The sequence below is a fragment of the Phalacrocorax aristotelis genome, chromosome 17, assembly GCF_949628215.1.
Source record: "Phalacrocorax aristotelis chromosome 17, bGulAri2.1, whole genome shotgun sequence".
Lineage (NCBI taxonomy): Eukaryota > Metazoa > Chordata > Aves > Suliformes > Phalacrocoracidae > Phalacrocorax > Phalacrocorax aristotelis.
In genome coordinates, this window is record NC_134292.1 from 840,154 (window position 1) to 860,540 (window position 20,387).

Below are 20,387 nucleotides of genomic sequence, written 5' to 3' on the forward strand. Positions count from 1 at the left end.
CAAGCCCTCCCGAGCAGCCGAGCAGCAGTGCTTTGCTACAGCAGGCTATCCTGCAGGACAGAAGGACAGCTACCCTGCCCATCTCCTGTTCTTCCTGAGCTCGTGAACTAGTTTGGAAAATAACAGGGCACTGACACATGGGCCAAAAGTTTATCTGGCTTTGGAGTTTCTGCAGATGACTTGGGCTCCTACTGAGGTGATGCTCGCCACCACCAACTGCACCAAAAGCTCCTCTGAGCTTGCCAAAGGCAAGAACATACCTTTTGACTTGTCAGTGCTCAATGCCTAGAGCAATGTGGCCAGCCTGGCCCTAGGATTCTGGAGTCTACCGCATTGCAAATGATGCTCACGAGTCATCACAGTACTTCTGCAGGAGCAGGTACCCAGAAAGGGCACTCTCTGGCACTGGAAGCACACCAATATTATAAAATGGTATAAGTTGGCGTAGTTACACTGGATGGGATGATCCAGTCTAATATCCATTGCTGGAACCAGGAGGTCTTGCCATCCCCACCTCTGCCTGCACCATACTGCTGCTGCTGCTTCCTTTAAGTTCTGGTGTTAAGTAGGTGCTTCTCAGAGCCAGCCTAACTCAGATTAACCCAGAAGCAGATATGGCAGGAGACAGTTTTCTGCTGGATTTGTGAGCTGAATAGGCACATATTACGGTCCAGCAAATGCCAATGCTGGTGTAAGGGTGAGAGGTGACTAAGTAGCAAGATCTCCTGGTGTAGTTTGGAACGGCTCTGCCAACTCTTGACTCTTAAGTACCTTCCCGTTACTGATGCAGTATAAACCAAAATACTGGAAAAAAAATCTGACAGCACAGCCCACGCAACCCAGTCCTTTGAGTAGGGATGTCAAGGGAATTGCTGAAGGCATGAGAAGACTAACCAGTCCCTAAGGAAAGGCATGTGGTGAACATTCTAGAAACAGTGCAGCTTTGTTGCATATGGGGTATTTCAGTGCTCTCAAAGGAAGACACACTGACCAAGGTTATAGAACTTGAAACTTGGTCTGAAAAATGCTTGTCAAAATGGCTGTGCATGAATATTTCATAATCATTGATTCCAGCTTCCAAATAAAGCTTCCTGTAAAGAATCTTTTTTCCAATTCATTCTGGGGTTGATTTTTCTGGCTTGCACATTACTGCAATAAAGACGTTGCAATGGGAATTCACAGAACACATTTGTCAACAATATACAAATCGGAAGAGATTCCTGTTCACTCTGCTACAGAGGTACTGGCTTTGCAGGGCTAAATCCAGCAAAAGCTCATTTCAAGCAGCAAGCAAACAGACAAGGCACTGAACAAACACAAGGCAGCAGGAACTAGCCACTATTTCAAATCAGAAATGCACTCAGGAGTCTAGAAGCATTCAAAGGCAACAAAAGCCAACAATGTTATTGCTATTACTTTCTGCCTGTAGTAAGACACAAAATACACAGGAATGCAATAGCCAGAAGAGGAGGAATCAACTTGTGTTCTGAGCAGTAGAGACGGAAAACATCCCCTTTCAGCATCAGAGGCTGCAACACCCTTATCAACAATGCCTTCGGCATGTGCTTGCCTCCAGGGGTGCTGCTTAGCTCCACCCCCGCTGCCCTCCCACAGATCATGTGCCTGTAGGAACCAGAGCTTTTCACAGGGATCCCCAGGGGCAAGCTTTATTTCAGGTGATGCCACTTAAAAGTGATGTTTTACAAGATCCAAAGAAACCCTAAATGCCACCAGCTGGACCCTTCAGTCTAGCCAAGCGCCAGAGCTGGGGCTGCCCAACATTCATGTGACACCTAGACTGCAACAAAACAGTTAGAAAAGATGGCTCAGTAACATACAGTTCGTAGTTTTGATCTTCTGTCTCTTGCTGCACTGACAGCTCCTCCAAAGTTGCATCAATATCCAGCTGATTCGTCTCCAGCTGCCGTAGCAACGTCTCCCTCTGAAGAAAGGAAAATAAGCTGGGTCTGAGCAGGAAGGGTCATTGTAACAGATCTCTGCATTCACAGGGTGCAGCAAGATCTTGTGTCACCACCCTACCCACAGCAATGAATTAAACAGGAGCTTTGGTCCCCCTCACAGTGTTCAGTTTAAATACAGAAGTACAAAGGGAAGCTGAAGCAGTAGCAAAAGTATGTTAATCCAGAAAGTCTGTGTGTAAGAAAGTAACTTGTTCTGCAAGCTATACTCAACCGTAAATCAATGTGTGATTTTCATACACAGCATTGCCAGTTGCATTTGGAGAACAGTATCAAATCCTGCAGAGAACAGCTGTGCAACCCATTCATTCTGATCTTTTTTCCCCTGTGCTAAAGAAGTCCCCCCATAAGTAGGACCCAGCTGATGCAAAACCTCACAGTAATTTTCTTCTTACTGTCAGGGTAGATGAGGGAGCACAACCTGTCAGCTCAGTGAAATTTTAGAAGTCACTGCCTCTCTGCCTTCAGTTGCTGCCCCACAGATGGGGGACAGACACTCTGGTCCATTTCAAGTGTGCAATAAAGTGAGTTGGCTTCACTAATGTAACACAGAGTAGCTTAACTCAGTCCTTCCCTTTCCATATTTCCAACAGAATCCAAGCAAAAACCTCAGCTGAAGGGAAGTGCTGACTTAAAAGGCTAAAAATCAATTGTAAATGGTCATGGGATGCTCCTCCTGATAGCCCAGATGGCAACAAGAAGAGATCAATACTACATGCACTACGCTGAGCCTGCTGGGGCATGGCCAGCTCCAAAGGCTCACCCACAGCAGATCCAGCACCAGCCTCCTCACCTGCCTGCCCAACAGACCTAGCTAACACAGCATCCATTTCTGCAGAGACATGATTCAGGATCCCCCGGCCAAGGCTAGAGCTGTCTGTGGCCACCGCCCCACTCCACAGTACAAATCCCTGCACCAGAGCCCCTTCCCCTCTGCTTAGGTGCAGCCTGTAGTCACACACACGGGCACCAGCAATGGCCAGGCTCCCACCACTGGCACCCCGCTTGCCTCCTGGGAAGGCTCCGAGCAAGGGGCACGCAAGTCAGTTCACACACTGAATTCTGGAGCCAAAAGCCACAACATTCAGTGCCTGAAAGCATCAACCCTCCCTCTCGCACTGCCTACGTACTAGATGGCATGGGAAGCACGGACGGCTCGTGCTGAGACACATCCAGTGACTTGCGGCACTGCACAGTGCCCACTGAGGTGGGGTCCACCGCTCCACAGGCTGCCAAGCTGCACCAGCGCCCCAACAGGAGGAGACAGAAGAGAAACCCCAGGTTTCCTCCAGACTGCAAAGGTTTTTGCTTTTATAAGTGCCTTATCCTCAACGTATATTTAAGCCTCCTACTATGACAATATTTTTGAAGTTTAGCATTGATAACCGTGGTGAATTTTTAATTCCATGTTTGACAACACATACACTCACTGCAGAAAGATCCCACTGGAGTAAAAAGCACAAAAGGAAATCTACACTTACAGAATGCAATCCCTACGGGAAGACAAACATTTGTATAAAGCAATGGCAGTCTCAATTGACAATACAGTTTCATAGACGCGACAACTTTGGAGCCACCAGTAAAGTGTACAAATTTAAAGACCAAGTAATTTGTCTGCCTTTTGTAAAACACACCACGCTGCTCTGTGCCGGGGAGTAGTCAGGGCACAGACTGGGCCCTACATGGAGCAGGCTGATTTATACCAAGTTCTACCATGACTTAAATAAGCAAGCAAGGCTTAAGTAATTTTTATTTTGTACTACAAGACCAGGTGATTCATAGCAGTTGATAACATTTAAACATGCTAATTAACTGGAAGGTACAGTCTTTCTTGAAATTTAAGCACTTCTATGATCATTTAAGCTAATTTACTGCTTCAAAGGCATTTAGAGTCTTCATTTTTACCTTTATTATGAAGAGCTTGCAGTGATCCATATTTCCTTTGCTAGGTAATTTTTATTCATCATATTCATAAGCTCTATGCAGATGGAAACTTGACTTCAATTAACATGTATACAAAGAATTATGAAGTCATTAGTTAACTCAAATTCCCTTTATGGCCGTATACAGACAAGAAAGTTTCAGCGAAACATGCTACACAGGAGACATACCAATCAAGATTTTAAAAGTAATTCTAGATTTTAGAATTTAAGATAGGAGAAATTCAAAGTTTTAGAAGTAATAGATTTAACCCTTTTATGTTATTCATATGGTGTAAGCAAAAAATGAGACAAAAAAGAGCAAGTTTTCTGCTGCTTTGTGCTCAGTTTCCTAACATGAGTGAAATAAAAGCTGAGCAAATTAGCTGAGTAAACAGAGAGAGAAGGGACACTGCTCTTCAATAACTACCTTGGGCACTTAGATAATGTCTTTTGTTAAACAAGTGGTTAGCCTTTCCTCATACTTTGGCAGCAAGACATGTACCAGAGTTGTATTTATTTCAGTTTGCACAATTACAGTAAATTAGGAACTTAGATTTAATTAAGAGACGGTTGCATTTAATTTTGTAAAAACTCACTACTAATAATGCACTTCCAAATACTTCAAAAATAAATTCTATTTTACCATGTTGGTATTAAAACATTAAAGAAACAACTTATTTTTAGCTATGACCCAGAAGGGAATAAATCATGTGCTACAGACCAATGCTTTGGCTGAATGCCACTTTCAAGCGCTTCCTGGGAAAAGGCAATTTCTACTGTCCGCAGAATTTTGTCTCCTTCCAGTGCAGCATCCGAAGGCCAGTTGCCCTGATCACATCTGCACATTATGTGGGCCACCAGCAATACCTACAGCTAAACTGCATTCTCAGGTTTGACAATCCTTCCCCTGGAAAGGAACTGATAAATAACTGAAGAGCCCAGGCTGCTAGAGGGGCCGTGGTCTGCACAGGGGGTGTGAATTTCAGCTACCACTTTCTTCATGAAAGATGCATGACTGTAAGCTGAACACAAATGTGCAACTTAAAACCGATGCACTGAACACGAACTCCACTGAAGGACGGTGTGGAATCTTGCATACAGCTGAACAACTCCTCCCCCTGAGAGCTGCGGGAGGCTAGGCTGAGGAACACAGAGAAACCTCAGAGGTCAACTGAGACTGATTAAATTATATGTGCATTTAATACCTGGTAGCATTCCTCTCCTTTAACCCTGCTTTGCATCGAAGTACCACAGAAATCACTCCTTTCTGGAGCCTGTTACTGGCAAGTCTCTCTGAAGGTATAAGCAGAACCTGTAGGAATTAAGTCTAGCTGTGATTTTCCTACAAATTTTAACATCAGGCTGCACTGGTTGTTAATCAGGCCCAGCGGGACCAGCCCTGGCTCCCCATGCACTCAAAGGCAAGACTCCCAGCGGGTCTCTGGGAGCTGCAAAATGCCCACAGCCACCCAGCAGCAGCTGTGGTGGAGCAGCATGAAGCTCTTCTAACAAACCTGTGGCACAAATGCAAGTGGCACTGAGAAAACTAAATGCAGCACACCTTGGCTTAAGTTTGACATCAAGGAAAGCCCCAAAGCCTGGGGGATGCAACCAAAAGCCTGTGAATTCACAGTGTCACCTGCCTCGGCACAGAACGGCAAGGCCATGGATCTCCTGCACGTCCGGGGGAAATGAAACACGTAATCTCCACGCTGGATCCCGTGCTGTGATTTTTTTTCAGAATGCACAGAAAAGCACCCATCTGCAATACCTGTATGAGCACAGAACTGCAGGAATTAGTTTTGGCACTTGCTGTTTTAAAGGAAAAGCCAGGCAGCTATGGTCTGATCACTGTCTCTTTGAATGACAGGCATAGGATAACCTCCTCAACTGCCACCTTCCGGGTCAAGGTACAAAGAACAGAGCAAACATACTTACAAGCACGGCTTACATGTGTCCACCCAAATCTACCCTTCCACATTTTGGGAACTAAACTGTAAAGAGAAGTCTTTTGACGTTTGTTTCTGCAGTGTTGAATTATTTAACTACATTACATGAAAAACACAGGATTTGGGAGTCTCATTATGTGGCACCTGCACATTTTGGGCTGCCCCCAGTGCTACCCTGAGCCCACTAAACAGGACAGTAGATGTGGGCTTGTCATCCCATCTCCCTCACCTCTCCTAAGCAACTGTCACCAGACTCACCAAACAACTAAAGGTTATAATAAATTTATTTTTTCTATTTCCCGGAAGACCAAGACTGGTCCAAGAAGTTCTCTGGCTTCAGGGCCAATTACCTTATCTAAGTGTCCTAATTGCTTTCAGTCTCAAATTAATAGATCACATTTACTTATACATAGCACATTTAAATGAAAGATCCCCTAAGACCTGCAGCCTAAAGCTGCTTCCAAGCAAACCTGATACTATGAATGCTTTGATATTTCCTGCTTACAACTATGGCTAGGAAAAACATCGCATATACTGATTGTTAACAGTATCATTATTAGCAGCTTTTAGAATGAAATCTAGCAGGAAGGCTGTGCTAATGTCTTTGTCTCTTATCAACATCTACTTGAGAAACAAAGGAGAGATCTACAAAACTGACAAAAGTAACCTGGGAACTAATTATTCTGCATGGTTTCCACAAAGACATCACTTTACCATAGGAGCTAAGGTTAAAAACCAAACATTTAACCAACCTTTTAACCAGGCTGGTAGATTTCGATCTCCTCCACTGAGCAGCAAGTTGGGTTTATATCTGAGTTTTCTAAAACTTCCTCCTCAAAAATTTATTGTTTGACTTGTTTCACTGGGTTTTTATACATTCCTTTTTCTTATCCTGGATCTTTCTGCTCTGCTGCTTGAGGATGTGGTTAACATCTGCTGATATATCCAAGCTTCTTCTGAACTAGCATTTCAGGGGGGATTATTTGTACAAAAATACACACAGACATTTCAAGTACTGGTGAAAGATAATGAAGATCAACTGCCCTTTTTTTTCTGTCCAAAAGAGGACAATACAACATCATATGTACTCCCAAGAAGTGTATGACATTGACCCCAAAGTACGCCTTTATGATCACACCAAAAGGTCCTCTTCTAAAAGACCACAGCTGAGAATTCCACCCTTCTGAGCCCATTCAGCCTTTGCCTTTCCTCACTCAGTCCACCCAAGAAGCCTCAATTATGAAGGAAATACAAGAATTGCATCTGATCTGCTTGGATCCCCTGCACATAGTTTCCATTAAGGTAAAGATCTTCAGCAACAGTTGTACCTGAACCGTTCAGTTCATCACCAAATCTCTTCTGAGTTTTAACTGAACAGAATTTAAATACAAAGTTTAACAAACATGAATATGTAACATTTTTAACTTGGTAACTATGCCACTGGATGCACTTTTCTTGACAGTGCTTGCCATCACTTTGGAGACCTTCCCCAGAGGTAAGCATTTGTGAACACAGGAGAGAAGCATCCTCTTGCAAGCAGAGACACATTTAAGGCACAGGCACCAACGTACTAACATAATTTTGTTAAAAACTCTTATGAAAACAAATCTACTCAGGAACCTTCAGCAACAGAAGAAACCCCAAATACCAAATTCCTGCCTTAGAGACAGAGAAAATTAAATCTGTCCCACCCACCCAGCACATCAGGGAAATGCCCTCTGTCTTACCTGCAGCTGCAAGAAGGGGATGTTGAAGAACTTGTGCAGATACTTGAGGCCAAAGCTGTTCTTCATGGAAGACTCAGCATAGCGAAAATATGAGGAGCCGGGAGGCCTGTCTCAACCAGATAAATAGAGAGGAGAAAACTTGTACAAAGGACAAGGACTGCACAGACACAGAAGAGGCACTTGCTGAACTACATACCGTGAACAATCCTTTACAAGCCAACCCCTCAATCCCCAAATGTAGGCTAGCAGGTCATTCTGCTAGGGACTTGTTATTTTGTTTACACACAAAATTCACACTTTATTCCTCCTGAAAGGTGGCAGAGCCCGGCTGTTGTTGTGTTGCAGTATCACGGGGCTGCCAGGCTAAGAAATACTACGTCACAACACTGAGCCATTGGTTTACTAAACTGGGGGTTTCACAGCTGTACAAGCTGTTCATTTCTCAGTTAACATTATGTTTTAAAACCACAGACACACCTACATTAAGTCACAAGCATCAGCAGTGGGCATTAAACTCAGCTAAGTCACATAAACTTGTAAGCTAAGTCACAAAAACATTAAACTTGTAAATAAGTTATGACATTACAGAATGAAGCCTTAGAATGGATACCATTTCTGTGTGCCTGACATGGGCACAAACAGATAAGACACCAGGAAAATGAAAAAATGCCTTAAAGACATAAAACCACACAAAAAGGTATAATCTATCGAATCCTGAACAACAAATAATATTTTATACTAAATAACAGAGAGCCTCAGATCTCTGCATAAGGGAAAATCTTGCCTGGCTGGCAAAGGAGGCGTGTGACTTAGCTGTGCCCAGTAAATGCTGTGTGGGGATGCTCTCAGAGGAAGAGCAAGGAAGACAGCTGCAGTAGCTGGCTCTCTCGTAGCAGAATTATTTGGAGTATAGAACAGTTGTGCTGCCGGGAAAGGATTCTTTCACAAGACGAGGACTATCCAAGAAAGATGACGACTTCTCGGGAAAAGTACTTCTGAAAGGCACATGCTGGCAGGCGCTTACTGTTTCCAGGAATATAGCTAACAGTCTGCCCAGTACAGGCTCCTAAATCAAAGTAAAAAGAGCCCATCGTGTAAACTGAAGCTGCTGTATGAACTACTCGGGGCTATGAAAGCCCAGATGCTAGGCAAAGGGTCCGAGGGTGAATGTGATGTACATCTTAAACACGGCAGCAATACAATTATCCACGGCTGATGATGGAGAGTAGCTGAGGTCTGCTCCCCGGCTGGTGACCGTGGTGCCATCTTACCTGTTCAGATTGTCAATGAGGTCCCGCACATCGCCAGGCAGGATGACCCGGTGCTCCCCCATGTCTCGGTAATTCCCAAGCACACACACTGGAACGTGGGTCGGTACTTTAGGAAGCTCCCTCAGAATATAGTTAAATGTCCTTCACCATAGGAGAGAAAGATACAGGCGGATGAGTGGGAAACATGATTCTGTGAGCAGCTTCAGGCAAAAATCACAGAAAAAAACCTAAGAATTTTTTTCCGAAATTATTCCAAGACTGTGGCTTCTTTGCCCCTCTCAGAGAAATATATTAACCATAAATATGTTTGTATAATTCTTTATTTAAAAGCAACTTGACAAGTTCAATAATCCACTTCCACCAGCAACCTCACATCTCCTACAGCAGAATTTCTCTCAGTCCTACAAAACTGTGTGAGGTCAGCAGAAGAAAAGGATTCCCTCTCTTCAGCTGTCAACAGCTCACTGACCCGTACCAAACCTGTAGAACGCAAGCTTAAATATAAAGCAGGAACTCTTACCACCTCCTCTTTCCTCTCTGGCTTCCGTGTCTCTCACCCTTTTCAGCAGAAGTACAAAATGAACAGTTCATTATTTCTGTACATTAATGCAGCCTAGGGCTTCTAATTAATCCTTACTAATACCAGTCTTCCTGGGAATTTCTCACTAGCATTCTCCTTTCCCTTGTGCTCCGTAGAGCATGGGTTTGTAATATGCCCAGCATTCTTTGCACCTGGGATCGCGCTAATTACCAAGCCTCAGACAGCAGTATATCAGAAACTGCAGCACACAAGCGCACAAGGAGGTGGCTTGTTTGAAACAAGCCCAAAAGAGGAGTATATTAAAAGATGTGTCATAAGATAAAGCTATAATTTTAAGAGATACAAGCTTCCTTCAACTCATTAGGCTGGTTACCAGCTCCAGAGTCCATCTGGGAATGAGGAGGTTTAGAAGTCATTTGTTTTCACTAAACAAGTGAGAATCATGTGGCGCATGCTGATGAAGATGTCTTACCACTGTTTGGTGATGTCAAACATCATCACTACGCCATTGCAGTTTTTATAGACATCCAGGAACTCTGCATCCAGAGCCATTTCTGACTCTGCCTGAGGAAATAAAGCCAAAAGAAGCAGTAAATAACTTGATTCAACTTCAGGCTTGTACAGAACACAGCCGATACAGTGCCGAATAGGCAAACTTTGTAAAGTGACAGCCACTGTAAGAAGTATCTGTGGATTTCACATCATCACCATTTAAGCAAGACATAGCTTCCATTGCCCACAGGAGCAGGATGTGAAGCACCTGACAGTCTCTGAAAAAAACATGTCTGACAGCAAATGCTAAAACCCACCCCCTCCTCTTTCCTCTGTACCCTCAAATCCTGCCTTGACAACATAACCCCACATGAGCTACAGGGTGGAGGACAGAGTACACAGCTCTCATTTAATCTCTTCGCTGACCCAAGTATTGACTGCATGTCTAACGCTTCCGGTGCATAAAGCCAGGATGTAGTTTCTACTGAGTTTCTCGCATGCAGGAATGAAAGTATTTATTAGTACCTGATTTTTCATCATTTGGACTTGGCATGCTGCAAAGTACAGTACTGGTCACAATTCAACCTCCAAGGCTCCTGTTGTAATTTGGTGCCTATGGAGCAATTCTCACTCATTTCCCAGGAGTGGAAAACCCATGTTTGCAAAGGAAGAAGCAGCTGTGGTATCTGTTCTCACAGAGGCTTTTTCCCTTAGGAAAATAGTTTTAAAGAAAATTCCCCTGATTTGACCACACAGATTGAGTGGGACTGGCACCCTGGTGAAACAGGTAGCTCTTCACTGCCCTGACTCATCCCCGGAACCAAGTGCCCAGCTCTCTGCACATCAGCGGCATTGCCTTTCCCATCAATTTCAACAAAGCGGTTATTGAGCAAGTACCAGAACACAACCCATGCACTGAGCCCTGAAGGGCACTGACACATGAACAGGAGCAATAAAGCTCTTTAAGAGCTGCAGCAGAGATCATGGGATCAAGGGCCTTTGAAGTGATTTTTTTTCCCCGAGGATTAAATCATACATCTTTTTCAAAAGATGCCATAGAAGTCTACCCGCAGCCCAAATGTGGTTTGGGGAATGTGGTAGTATGGTCTCCCATACAGCACTTTGCCCTGCAGCAGAAGATCCAAAGGAGACACATTTGTTCAAGAGCCTTGAGGAAGCCACTCTGTTTACTTTTACATGTTAGGTAGCACTTCTACTGCCCCTTCCTCCTCTATATTTCAAAGGTTGTTAAAGGGTAGTTGTTCGCCCAGTTTTAAGGAGCAGCCAGAGAGCATGAAATCAAGTGACTTCTTCAGGTCTCACAAGGAGTCCATTAAAAAAGGACCTCCTGCCACTGATGATGTGAAGACAGGTACAAAGCTACTGAGTAAAGATCTAGGGCGCAGTCGTTCCTGAGAGACAGAACGCGAAACAGCGGGAAAGTTGTGGTGAGGGCACGAATGAGGATAAAATGCACAGGCAAAAGAGTGAAGAGCATCAGGGATCACATTGCCCCTCATCCGCTTGGCAGGTCAGCTTAAAGCAGAAACAAATATAGAACTTACTCTCGATGGACCAAAGGTGGACTAGAGGCCTCCTGCTAAGAGGCAGACATCTGCACTCAAGGTGACTCACCTCCTGAGGGTCATTTTCCAGTTTCAAACCATCTCCTCGTTTTTTGCATTTTCCTTAAAAAGAATTGTTAAAAAAAAAAGCATTATATTGGGCAGAGAACTCCAGGATAGGTCTGGGCAGGACCATAGCATTTCAAACAGGACCTTAAAGCAGATCCAACTTCTACTATAAGCATGGGGAACGAGGAGGGATGGGACAGCCATACCTTGCTGAAGAACACCAGCTACCCTGTTAAAGAATACGAGCTAGTCTAATTCAAAGATGAATAGAAGGAAAGTCTGGGGTAGCTTAAACCATAGTCTTCACAGCATAAAGTCACAATGCCTGAGTAATACAGGGTTCGGTGCACTCCCTGACCACAAAGGGAAGCTGCTTTGTTGCACTTTTTGTTGCATTGGTGTTGAAGAAGCAAAAGATTGTGGGGCTGAACAGCACAACTACATATGCAGCCTTCCTGAGAGATGCTATGATGTCGCTGTGCTATGTCATTCACCTGAAGGAAGCAGTGTTGTAAATTAATGTGATAGAGCCCATTGAGTGCTTTGGGCTGACTTGTGACCAAAAAAAGAGCGTGGCAGGAGACTATGAGAATTTACCAGCCAAAAGACAGACAGAACTTATACAAGGGGAAATCCAAGCAAAATCAAATAAACTCTGGCAAGCGGGCTGTGGAAAAGTAGAGGGGAGACAGCCTACACGTGCATGAAAGGCCAGAGCCAGAGGGTCGGGTCTGGTCTGGTCATCACCAGCAAAAGCGCAGAAATTAAATCCTCTGGAGGCACAATTCAAAGCCACATGCTCTAAAGACACACACACAAATAAGCTAGAGCACAGAGCTCTGATTAAGCTCACAGGAAAGTGCAAGAGGCAGCAAGCTAAATACTTGGAGAAGGCACTAGAAAACCACTATAGAGACCAGCCCTGCAGTCCCACAGCCACAATCCTATCTGGAGGAATCTACAGGTTTCTCTCCAATGCATCTGATTCCTCTGAGGCACGTGCTAAAATACTGCCCTTACTCTTAAAGGCCAGACCCCCGAGACTTCTCCCTTTTATTAAAGCTTCAGTAAACACTGGGTAAGTTCTGACTAATATTTTAAAGTCACCACTGGCATTTGGTTCAACATCCCCAGAAAAGGAGTTGATATTTTTAAACCTCAGGCTCCCTGAAAATTTTGTGTTACCTCAGTTACACTGTAATCACGTTTCCAAATCCTAACGCCTCCAACCACAGCAGAGAGACCACCCCACGTATCTGTATCTATGACTAGCAGTGGCAATCAGCTAAGATGACTTTCTGGTGCAGACGCTCAGCACTAAGGACTGCCTGGAGTCTCAATATGTAAGAGCGAGGACATCTTTCACCTACTGCCAAAGAAGTTTAGTGTGGACGTACCATGAAAAAATCTGTCCTCACCCCCCAGGTATTGTTTAAACTGTATCTATGTACAGCAGTTCCCACAGTTTTATGACATGATGAGCACTGCACAATAAGTAACCCTGCAAGATCTGGAGTTGTTTTCAAGATACCAAATATCTTTCAGATGTTACTGACAGCAATTAAGAACTGTACTTCTGAATTAACTTTGTTCCGTATTTTCCTAGTCTAAATAATGATGACTTAACTACATTATAATGGCAGGGACTTGGAATTCCTTCTGATAATATCTAGAAATTCTCTGCGTCACTGACAACAGAATATTTTGGCAGCTTGGATGCACTCGCAAAAAAACCTCCTACTGGCTCCTTAAGACTCTGCAGCACTGGGGACCAAAATAGCTTCCACCAACTATTCAACTCCGCTGATTAACATGGAGCGACTACTTATAAAATTCACAGTTTCACCAGATGCTGCATGTGAAACAAAGCGTTTTATTCTTTTTGCACGCAGGTCAAGGAGAAATAGTTACTAAATACAGAGTTATTCATGGAAGTTTTAACGCTGCAGGATGCAGCAGGAGATTCCAGTCCCTACACTCTGACGGTGTCTGGCGGGTGCTTCTGTGCATCACAGAAAAATCTTTGTCCCCCTTGTGTCATCTCATTGTTGATGTCTGAAAGTAGCAGAAATATTAATCCTGATCCTTACCCACTCAAGAAATGTGTTTCCCTGGAGGATCCGAGTATGGGCTCTGATTTTTCCCAGCACAACTGAAGGTGTGGGATATCTATAGGATGTGCTTACCTTTTCCCACTTCAATTACATTCATTTCAAGTTAGTGGCATTTGTGTGGCTTCTCTGAACATCAAAACATCACTATTTCTGCAGTTACTGCTATATTATGCTTGGCATGACCTAAATTTCTAGGTATTGAAACAGAAGCCCAAGCAACCACAAATACTCTTCACAGGTCCTCTCATCCTGAGCAATCAAGGTGTCTTTCTAACCTGGATACTTTTACAACCAATGCTTTGAAACTGAATATAAGACTCACACGCCTCCCTCTGCCTATAGCTTTATGTGTGTATCAAGAGGAATGAGTAATATTCTTACATGATGCTCATCATGGCTGTAAAGGAGGTCATCTATAAGGAGTAACGGAGCTGAGATGCGCACGCCTGTACATACTCATGCACAGCATCTATTTTTGGAATCAAAACTGCAGGATGAGCTGGATAAAGACAAGATGTATGTAGCCAAAAGATGCATTTCAGCCTGTAAAGGCAAGTGCACAATGAAGACTGTGTTATATGAACCAGGTCCTGTGTTTTAAGGTTGCACTGATGTGTAGGAGCCTCAATTAGAAACCAAGGGTCGTCTCGTTGCACTGCTCAGCTTCTCAACCTAGAACAATGACTGCTCCTTATTTACAGGCATAATAGCAACACTGAAACAAACCAACCTTGCAGCAGTACCCCAAAGTCTAAAGAACAGTTCTCACTGCACACCAGAAAACCAGGTTCATGGCTAGCACCTGAGAGCATCTGCACCAATATGTACCACTAGTTTTGTTGCAGGACAGCAAGGATTCTGTACAGCTTGCCAACAAATACTATTCACATTGCGACGGAGATGCTTCTGCTCACCATTCAAAAATACGCGTCTAGAATATTTGCATCCCCAGTGCTAACTTATGACATCTAACAGAAATATTAATTCTGACCCTTCCTCCTTCTTGCAGTGCACCTCTGGGAGAGAGAGGGGTGAAGGGGCAGGGAGATGAAAGGAATCTCCAATCTGAAGGAAAGAGTTTATACTATTTTGGGGCAACAGAAAAAAATATTATTTGATCTCTTCAGTTAGTGTATGAGAAAAGATGCAGGAACCAGACTAGCAGAAGTTACAAGATGGGAGATCAGAACTGTTCTTGAATCACCTGCATTCAAGCAGCTTCTTTGCAGTCAGGATCTGTTATGGTTTTATGACCCGCAGTAGTTACACAACTTGCTGCAAAGCCAGAAAGATGAGTCAGGACTGTGACTTTTGCTGAAAGAGATCTTTCCTATGTCCTATTAGTTCCAAGGGCAGCAAGAGAGACAGTATTTACTACGCACACCGCACACAATTCAGTACAATACATAGCTGGGGGAAAGCTATACTTGTTAAGGTTTTCACAAATGTCATCATTACACAGATGAGCCCCGTTCTTTAAGGAGAACACAGCAGGCTGAGGGATGTCTATACTCCAGTGAGTCTACACATTAAAAAAAAGAAATCCCAAGGAGTCAAGAAAAAGGTAAGAGGAGCAGTACAGTACAGGGGCTGCCATTTCCCCCTGCTTCAGCACACTAACCAACCTCACAGGTTTTAAGTTTTCACAACAGATTTCCCCACACTTCCAAATTAACAGCTATATCCTAAACAAATGACACCAAGGCACCAGCCAGGCAGGGCCAACAGAGCTGCTTCCTGCATTCCTCAGAGAGTCCAGAGGGAAAAATCAAAGCACACTGCTGAACTAACAAGGACGGGGAGGCACGCTGCTGGTGAGCGCGAGGGGAAACACCACTTAGTGAAACCACATTTAACTTCAGTGCAAAAATGTACGTGAAGTTTTTCAGGGTGCAACTTATTATGTTTCTCCAAATCCTCTGTTGCATGTTCACGCCGAGACATGAAGAATGGCAGCACTGCATGGCAGAGAAGAGGCTGAAGCTGCTTTACAAGACTAAAGTTGAAAACTGCAGTTTATGGATACCTCTTTTAGACAGTCTAGCTACATCCCCACATCAGGTTTTCAATACATTTTCAAACATCTCAATTTAAGCAGAGGTCTCTTAATTTTCTCTGACAAGGAGCAAGTCTTCCAAAATAGGGAAACATTGGCAAAAAAAATTATCCTGGAAAAGAACGTATATTGAAATGCATATTCAGAACATGCACTTTTTGGCAGTTCCAAATTCAGCCTGATAAATGCAGCATTCTGCACAACTCTAAATATGCACATTAGCCAGGATATCTGGTAGGCAAGGAAAAAAAAAGGAGGATCAGGTCTTGTCAGCACTATGCTGCAGCAGCACTGGATACTTCACTACTAAAAGTCTACAGTCTAGAGTAGTGTCACCCTCACCAAAAGCATCACGCAGGAGGATTTTTTGTCCTAAGCACACAGAAGGAAGAACAAAAATGTCATGAGATATTAAAGTTAGATATGAGCACACTCTTAATGGTTAATTTGCACATTTTCCTAGAGTTGTACTTATCAAGAATCCGCAACGCCATGGCAATAGGACAGGATTTGATTTTGTCACAGCATGATGATCTGAATTGTTACACTGCATTGATTAAATACACTTGATTACATAAAAATACGTATCTGTGGTCTATAAGTAGGGAACCCAACAGAATGAGTTTTATTTCAAAATAATACAGAGTGAACAGAGTCCCTTGAGATTTCTAACACATGCTCCACTGTCAGAAATGAAAGCAGTATCAGAAGAGCCGTTATCAACATCTGCACTTATCAAATCCAATCTGTTTTGCCAAAAAAATGACAAGTCTCTAGTTGAGAGGCTGACTGTGCTCAGAGAAGCTATTCACAGAAATAAATGCTGGAACCACATGATTCCCAAATTAACCGTCTGGCTATTCATACCAAAGTTGCAAGGCAGCAAGAAAACAGATGTTTTGCTCAGATTCCAGCCCTGCACGTGTTATCCCAGGACCTGAAAGCCAAACTGTAATCAGACTGACTTCAGCAATAACTCTGACCTAAGTAAGGTTTTGTCTACCCTGTGAAAGTTTAAAAGTTTAAAGGAGTTTAAAAGAATAAAAAGATCAAGCACCCAGGATTTTAATTTAAAGTTACTGGCTCAAGTTTAACCTAAAGGCTCCATTATGCATCTGAAGTAGAGCTGCGATCTTTAATTACCTTTTCTTTTTAACTATTTTAAATACAATTTAGCCAACATGCAAATAAAATTTCTCCCTTTCCCACTCCCTATTGTACTTGTCTTCTTATTTTTTGGTGTTAACGCATGTGTAAGTTGCAACAGGTGGTACAGCAGAGGTAGTGCCTCAGACACGGTGCTGCTGAGGAGTGTGTGCCAGCACAGATCCTAGCTAGGGCTGCAAGAAAGGCAACAGCAGCCAAACCATAAAAGTTTAAGTTACAATGACTGCGGGTCAACAGATTTGACCAAGAGAAACACATGAACAAGGAGCACAGCCCACAGAGCAAGAGATGCTCATGTGCAGTGCTGCTTTCCTGGCCATACTCATACTTCAAACCAGCAGCCTGGTTGGTACAAAATGCCTCTTAGAAGTCAAACAATACCTGAATTTGGGGCTACAGAATGGGCTGTTAAGATCTACATCTGAACCCCAAGCCCCTCTAGCAACAGGTTCCACTGCATCCAGATGTGCGCTGCACCCAGATTGTGTCTTCACATGTTTTTTGGGTTTCTATTTTTTATAAAATAGAACTTCATACTTTGACAAAAATTGAAAACTAATGGCAAACATATTTATACATCATAATAAGCATTGGCTAAGCATTTAGAAAATATTTTGGATTAAATATACTGCCTTTTCTGTCCTAAGTGAACTTAAGTAATTGGCTTCTCTTTTATCCTTCTCTCCTGCCTACATTATTCACTGCAGATAACTTTTTATCAATTTAACAATAGCATTCCTTTAGAAAAACAGCTCAGCAAGACCTTTTATAAACAGAACAAAGAACTCAGTAGCTGTCTAAGCATATATAAAACTATATGGGGGAGAAGATGACGTTTATTGTAAAGTTCAGGGAATCTGAATATACTAAGCAGCTGGCTATTTCATCTGTCACGGAGCACATGAAACAACTGCTTCTGAATATTGGGCTTGATCTGAAGTTCAGATTCCAAATAATGGGCTCTAACATAGGAGACTCTGCTCTCCCTTACGTATTTTTTCAGGAAGTATTTGGTTTTGGTTGGGAGAGAGTTAATTTTCTTCCCAGTAGCTGGTATAGCGCTGTGTTTTGGATTTAGCATGAGAATACTGTTGATAACACACTGATGATATAGTTGTTGCTAAGCTGCGTTTATACTAAGTCAAGGACTTTTCAGCCTCCCGTGCTCTGCCAGAGAGGAGGTGCACAAGACACTGGGAGAAGACACCGGCAGGACAGCTGACCCGAACTGGCCAAAGGGCTGTTCCATACCATACGATGGCACGCTCAGTATATAAACCAGCGGTAGTTGACTGGAGAGCAGTGATCGCTGCTTAGGGATGGGCTGGGAGTCAGTCAGCGGTGGTGAACGGTGGCATCACTTGTTTTTCTTGAGTTTTATTTATCTCTCTTTTTGTTATTTTCCTTTACATTACAATTTTTTATTATTATACTTCAATTAGTAAACTTATTTCAACCCATAAGTGTTCTCACTTTTACTCTTCCAATTCTCTCCCCCATCCCACTGCAGGGTGGGACTGAGCGAGCAGCTGTGTGGGGCTTAGTTGCTGGCTGGGGTTAAACCATGACAAATAACATCCATGCACTTGAAAAAGTAAGGACAGACACGTTTGTCTAAAGTAGAATTAAGCAAGTATTTCTGAATTCCATATAATTTTTTAATTAAAACTGAGAAGGAACAATGAATTGCCATTAGAAAGGAAGTTATAAATCTTACCTTTGTCAACTACATCCCAGACTTCAACTTTAACGATATCGTCAGTGGCTAAAAGCACAATAAGAACACAAAGTATTAGAAGAGGGTTTCAGTAAAATGACCAATATTCATCGCTCACTACAGAGAGCCTAACCCAAAGCCAACGCTGTCAAACTCGGAGACTAATATCAAAATGAAAGTAATTCTTGAGTGAGTTAAAAGAAAATCCAGATGTAACAAGAAGAGGGCCCTCTGTGGAAGGTCCGAGTTGTACACCAAAACTGTGCTACCTAAAGAACTTCTGAAAGACTTAGTCACATAAGTGATAGCTAGATTTCCTTTATGTTTTACGTCAGATTCGAAGCATGTTATAAATATTTTGTGTAGATTGTTTTCCTAACATACAGAAGTTTCCATATTCTTTCAAAAAAGATACAAATTTCATCTGGAGAATAAAGTCTGGTCTATAAGCAAGGCATACGACTGAAAAAAAAGGAATATACACATTTAAGAAAGATGAACCTTACTAATAGCATCTTCATATAAATGTGACAAACTGCAGACAGTCCTGCAGCTACAGAAATCCATTCTTTCTGAGATTTTAAGTTGCATTTTGTCAAAAATAAGATATTACTAGCAATTTCGCATCTTAACAAGTTGCAGCATCAGTAAATTATAAGCAGCAACAAATACTTGAGTTGCTAAAATCTGAAGCAAGACAACCAAAATTCTGACTCCAGAGACACCATGTTGGTACTGGCAGCCAGCAGCTTAACCTTCAGATGGCAGCTTTGGTTAGATGTTTTTATCGCATCCAAATAGGCAGTCCAACCTTCACGAAGTTGTTCCATGAAACAGTTGCTTTTTGGAAATCCTATAGACTACAAAGTAAAATCTTGTACTTGGAGCAGCTCTGAACATAAAGCAATGGAATAGGAGGATAATGTCTCAGAGTAGAAAAATAAGCTGATAGTAGAAAATAAGCTGATAGGATGGCATGAGAATTTAGCTAAGCGTCATTGCCAAGACAGGAAACATTTCCTCTACAGAATTCACTGTTGGCTTAACTTAAATGTTTCAAAATATTGTAAAGACATATTATGAATAAAGGAAAACTTTGACCCTCTGCTTCTGGAGAAAGATCCTTTACATGCTGCATGAAGCAAAATCAGCCTCTGTTTTTCCTCATAGCAACTCCTGTTTAGCTTCCACTTTGCCAGCAGGGCAGTGGGTCATAGGACTAACGGGAGACTGGCCCAGCGTATCACAGGCTCAGATGGGACTGAAAACACAACAGACATACAGCACCCTGCAGTCCTAAAACCTCTGCTCTATATTCCCCAAATTAATTCTGTCCCATAATATTTCTACAGACCATCAAATCAGGTATGGCTAAAATCCAGCCACTCCCCATTACTCACTTGCCTGGCACCCAGCTGTACGGCTGGCTACTCACACCCAGGCACTGGCATGGCAGGGTGGTTTCCCTGGGACATGGGGTGCTCAAGTCCGCGGTCTGTTCAGGGTGCGCCAAGACCCTGCAGGTACTGGAATACAGATCAGCACTAGAGGTCTGCCGCCAAACTCATACCCTGCAGCTGGGACTGGCAGTACTGCTGCTGTCCCTCCAGGACAAGGGGACGGCCAGACCAGCAAAGTCAGTCCTGGCACCTCTCAACAGTCAAGACTGTCTGCAGAACAGTCCTAGGAGGTGGCCCAGTACCTAGCACTGGGACTTTCCTCCTGAGCTCCTGAGACCTCCACCTCCTTACCCTAGCACCATATGCACCCTTAGTTAAGATTTGTGCTGACATCCTGCTGAACAGCAGTGGTCCCAGA

The 20,387-nt window shown here is 43.1% G+C and overlaps 1 protein-coding gene across 4 annotated transcripts in view; it reads right to left on the reverse strand.

Moving 5' to 3' along the window:
- Positions 1 to 20,387, reverse strand: part of RABL6 (RAB, member RAS oncogene family like 6) — a 61,471-nt gene that overhangs the window by 29,200 nt on the left and 11,884 nt on the right. For all 4 annotated transcript variants that reach the window (XM_075112064.1, XM_075112065.1, XM_075112066.1 and 1 more), the window contains 6 exons: positions 18,570 to 18,617; positions 11,517 to 11,569; positions 9,862 to 9,953; positions 8,849 to 8,989; positions 7,578 to 7,683; positions 1,839 to 1,942 (listed from right to left, as the gene is read on the reverse strand). In XM_075112064.1, the coding sequence (XP_074968165.1) occupies positions 1,839 to 1,942; positions 7,578 to 7,683; positions 8,849 to 8,989; positions 9,862 to 9,953; positions 11,517 to 11,569; positions 18,570 to 18,617 (544 nt within the window). The remainder of the gene's footprint in view (positions 1 to 1,838; positions 1,943 to 7,577; positions 7,684 to 8,848; positions 8,990 to 9,861; positions 9,954 to 11,516; positions 11,570 to 18,569; positions 18,618 to 20,387) is intronic.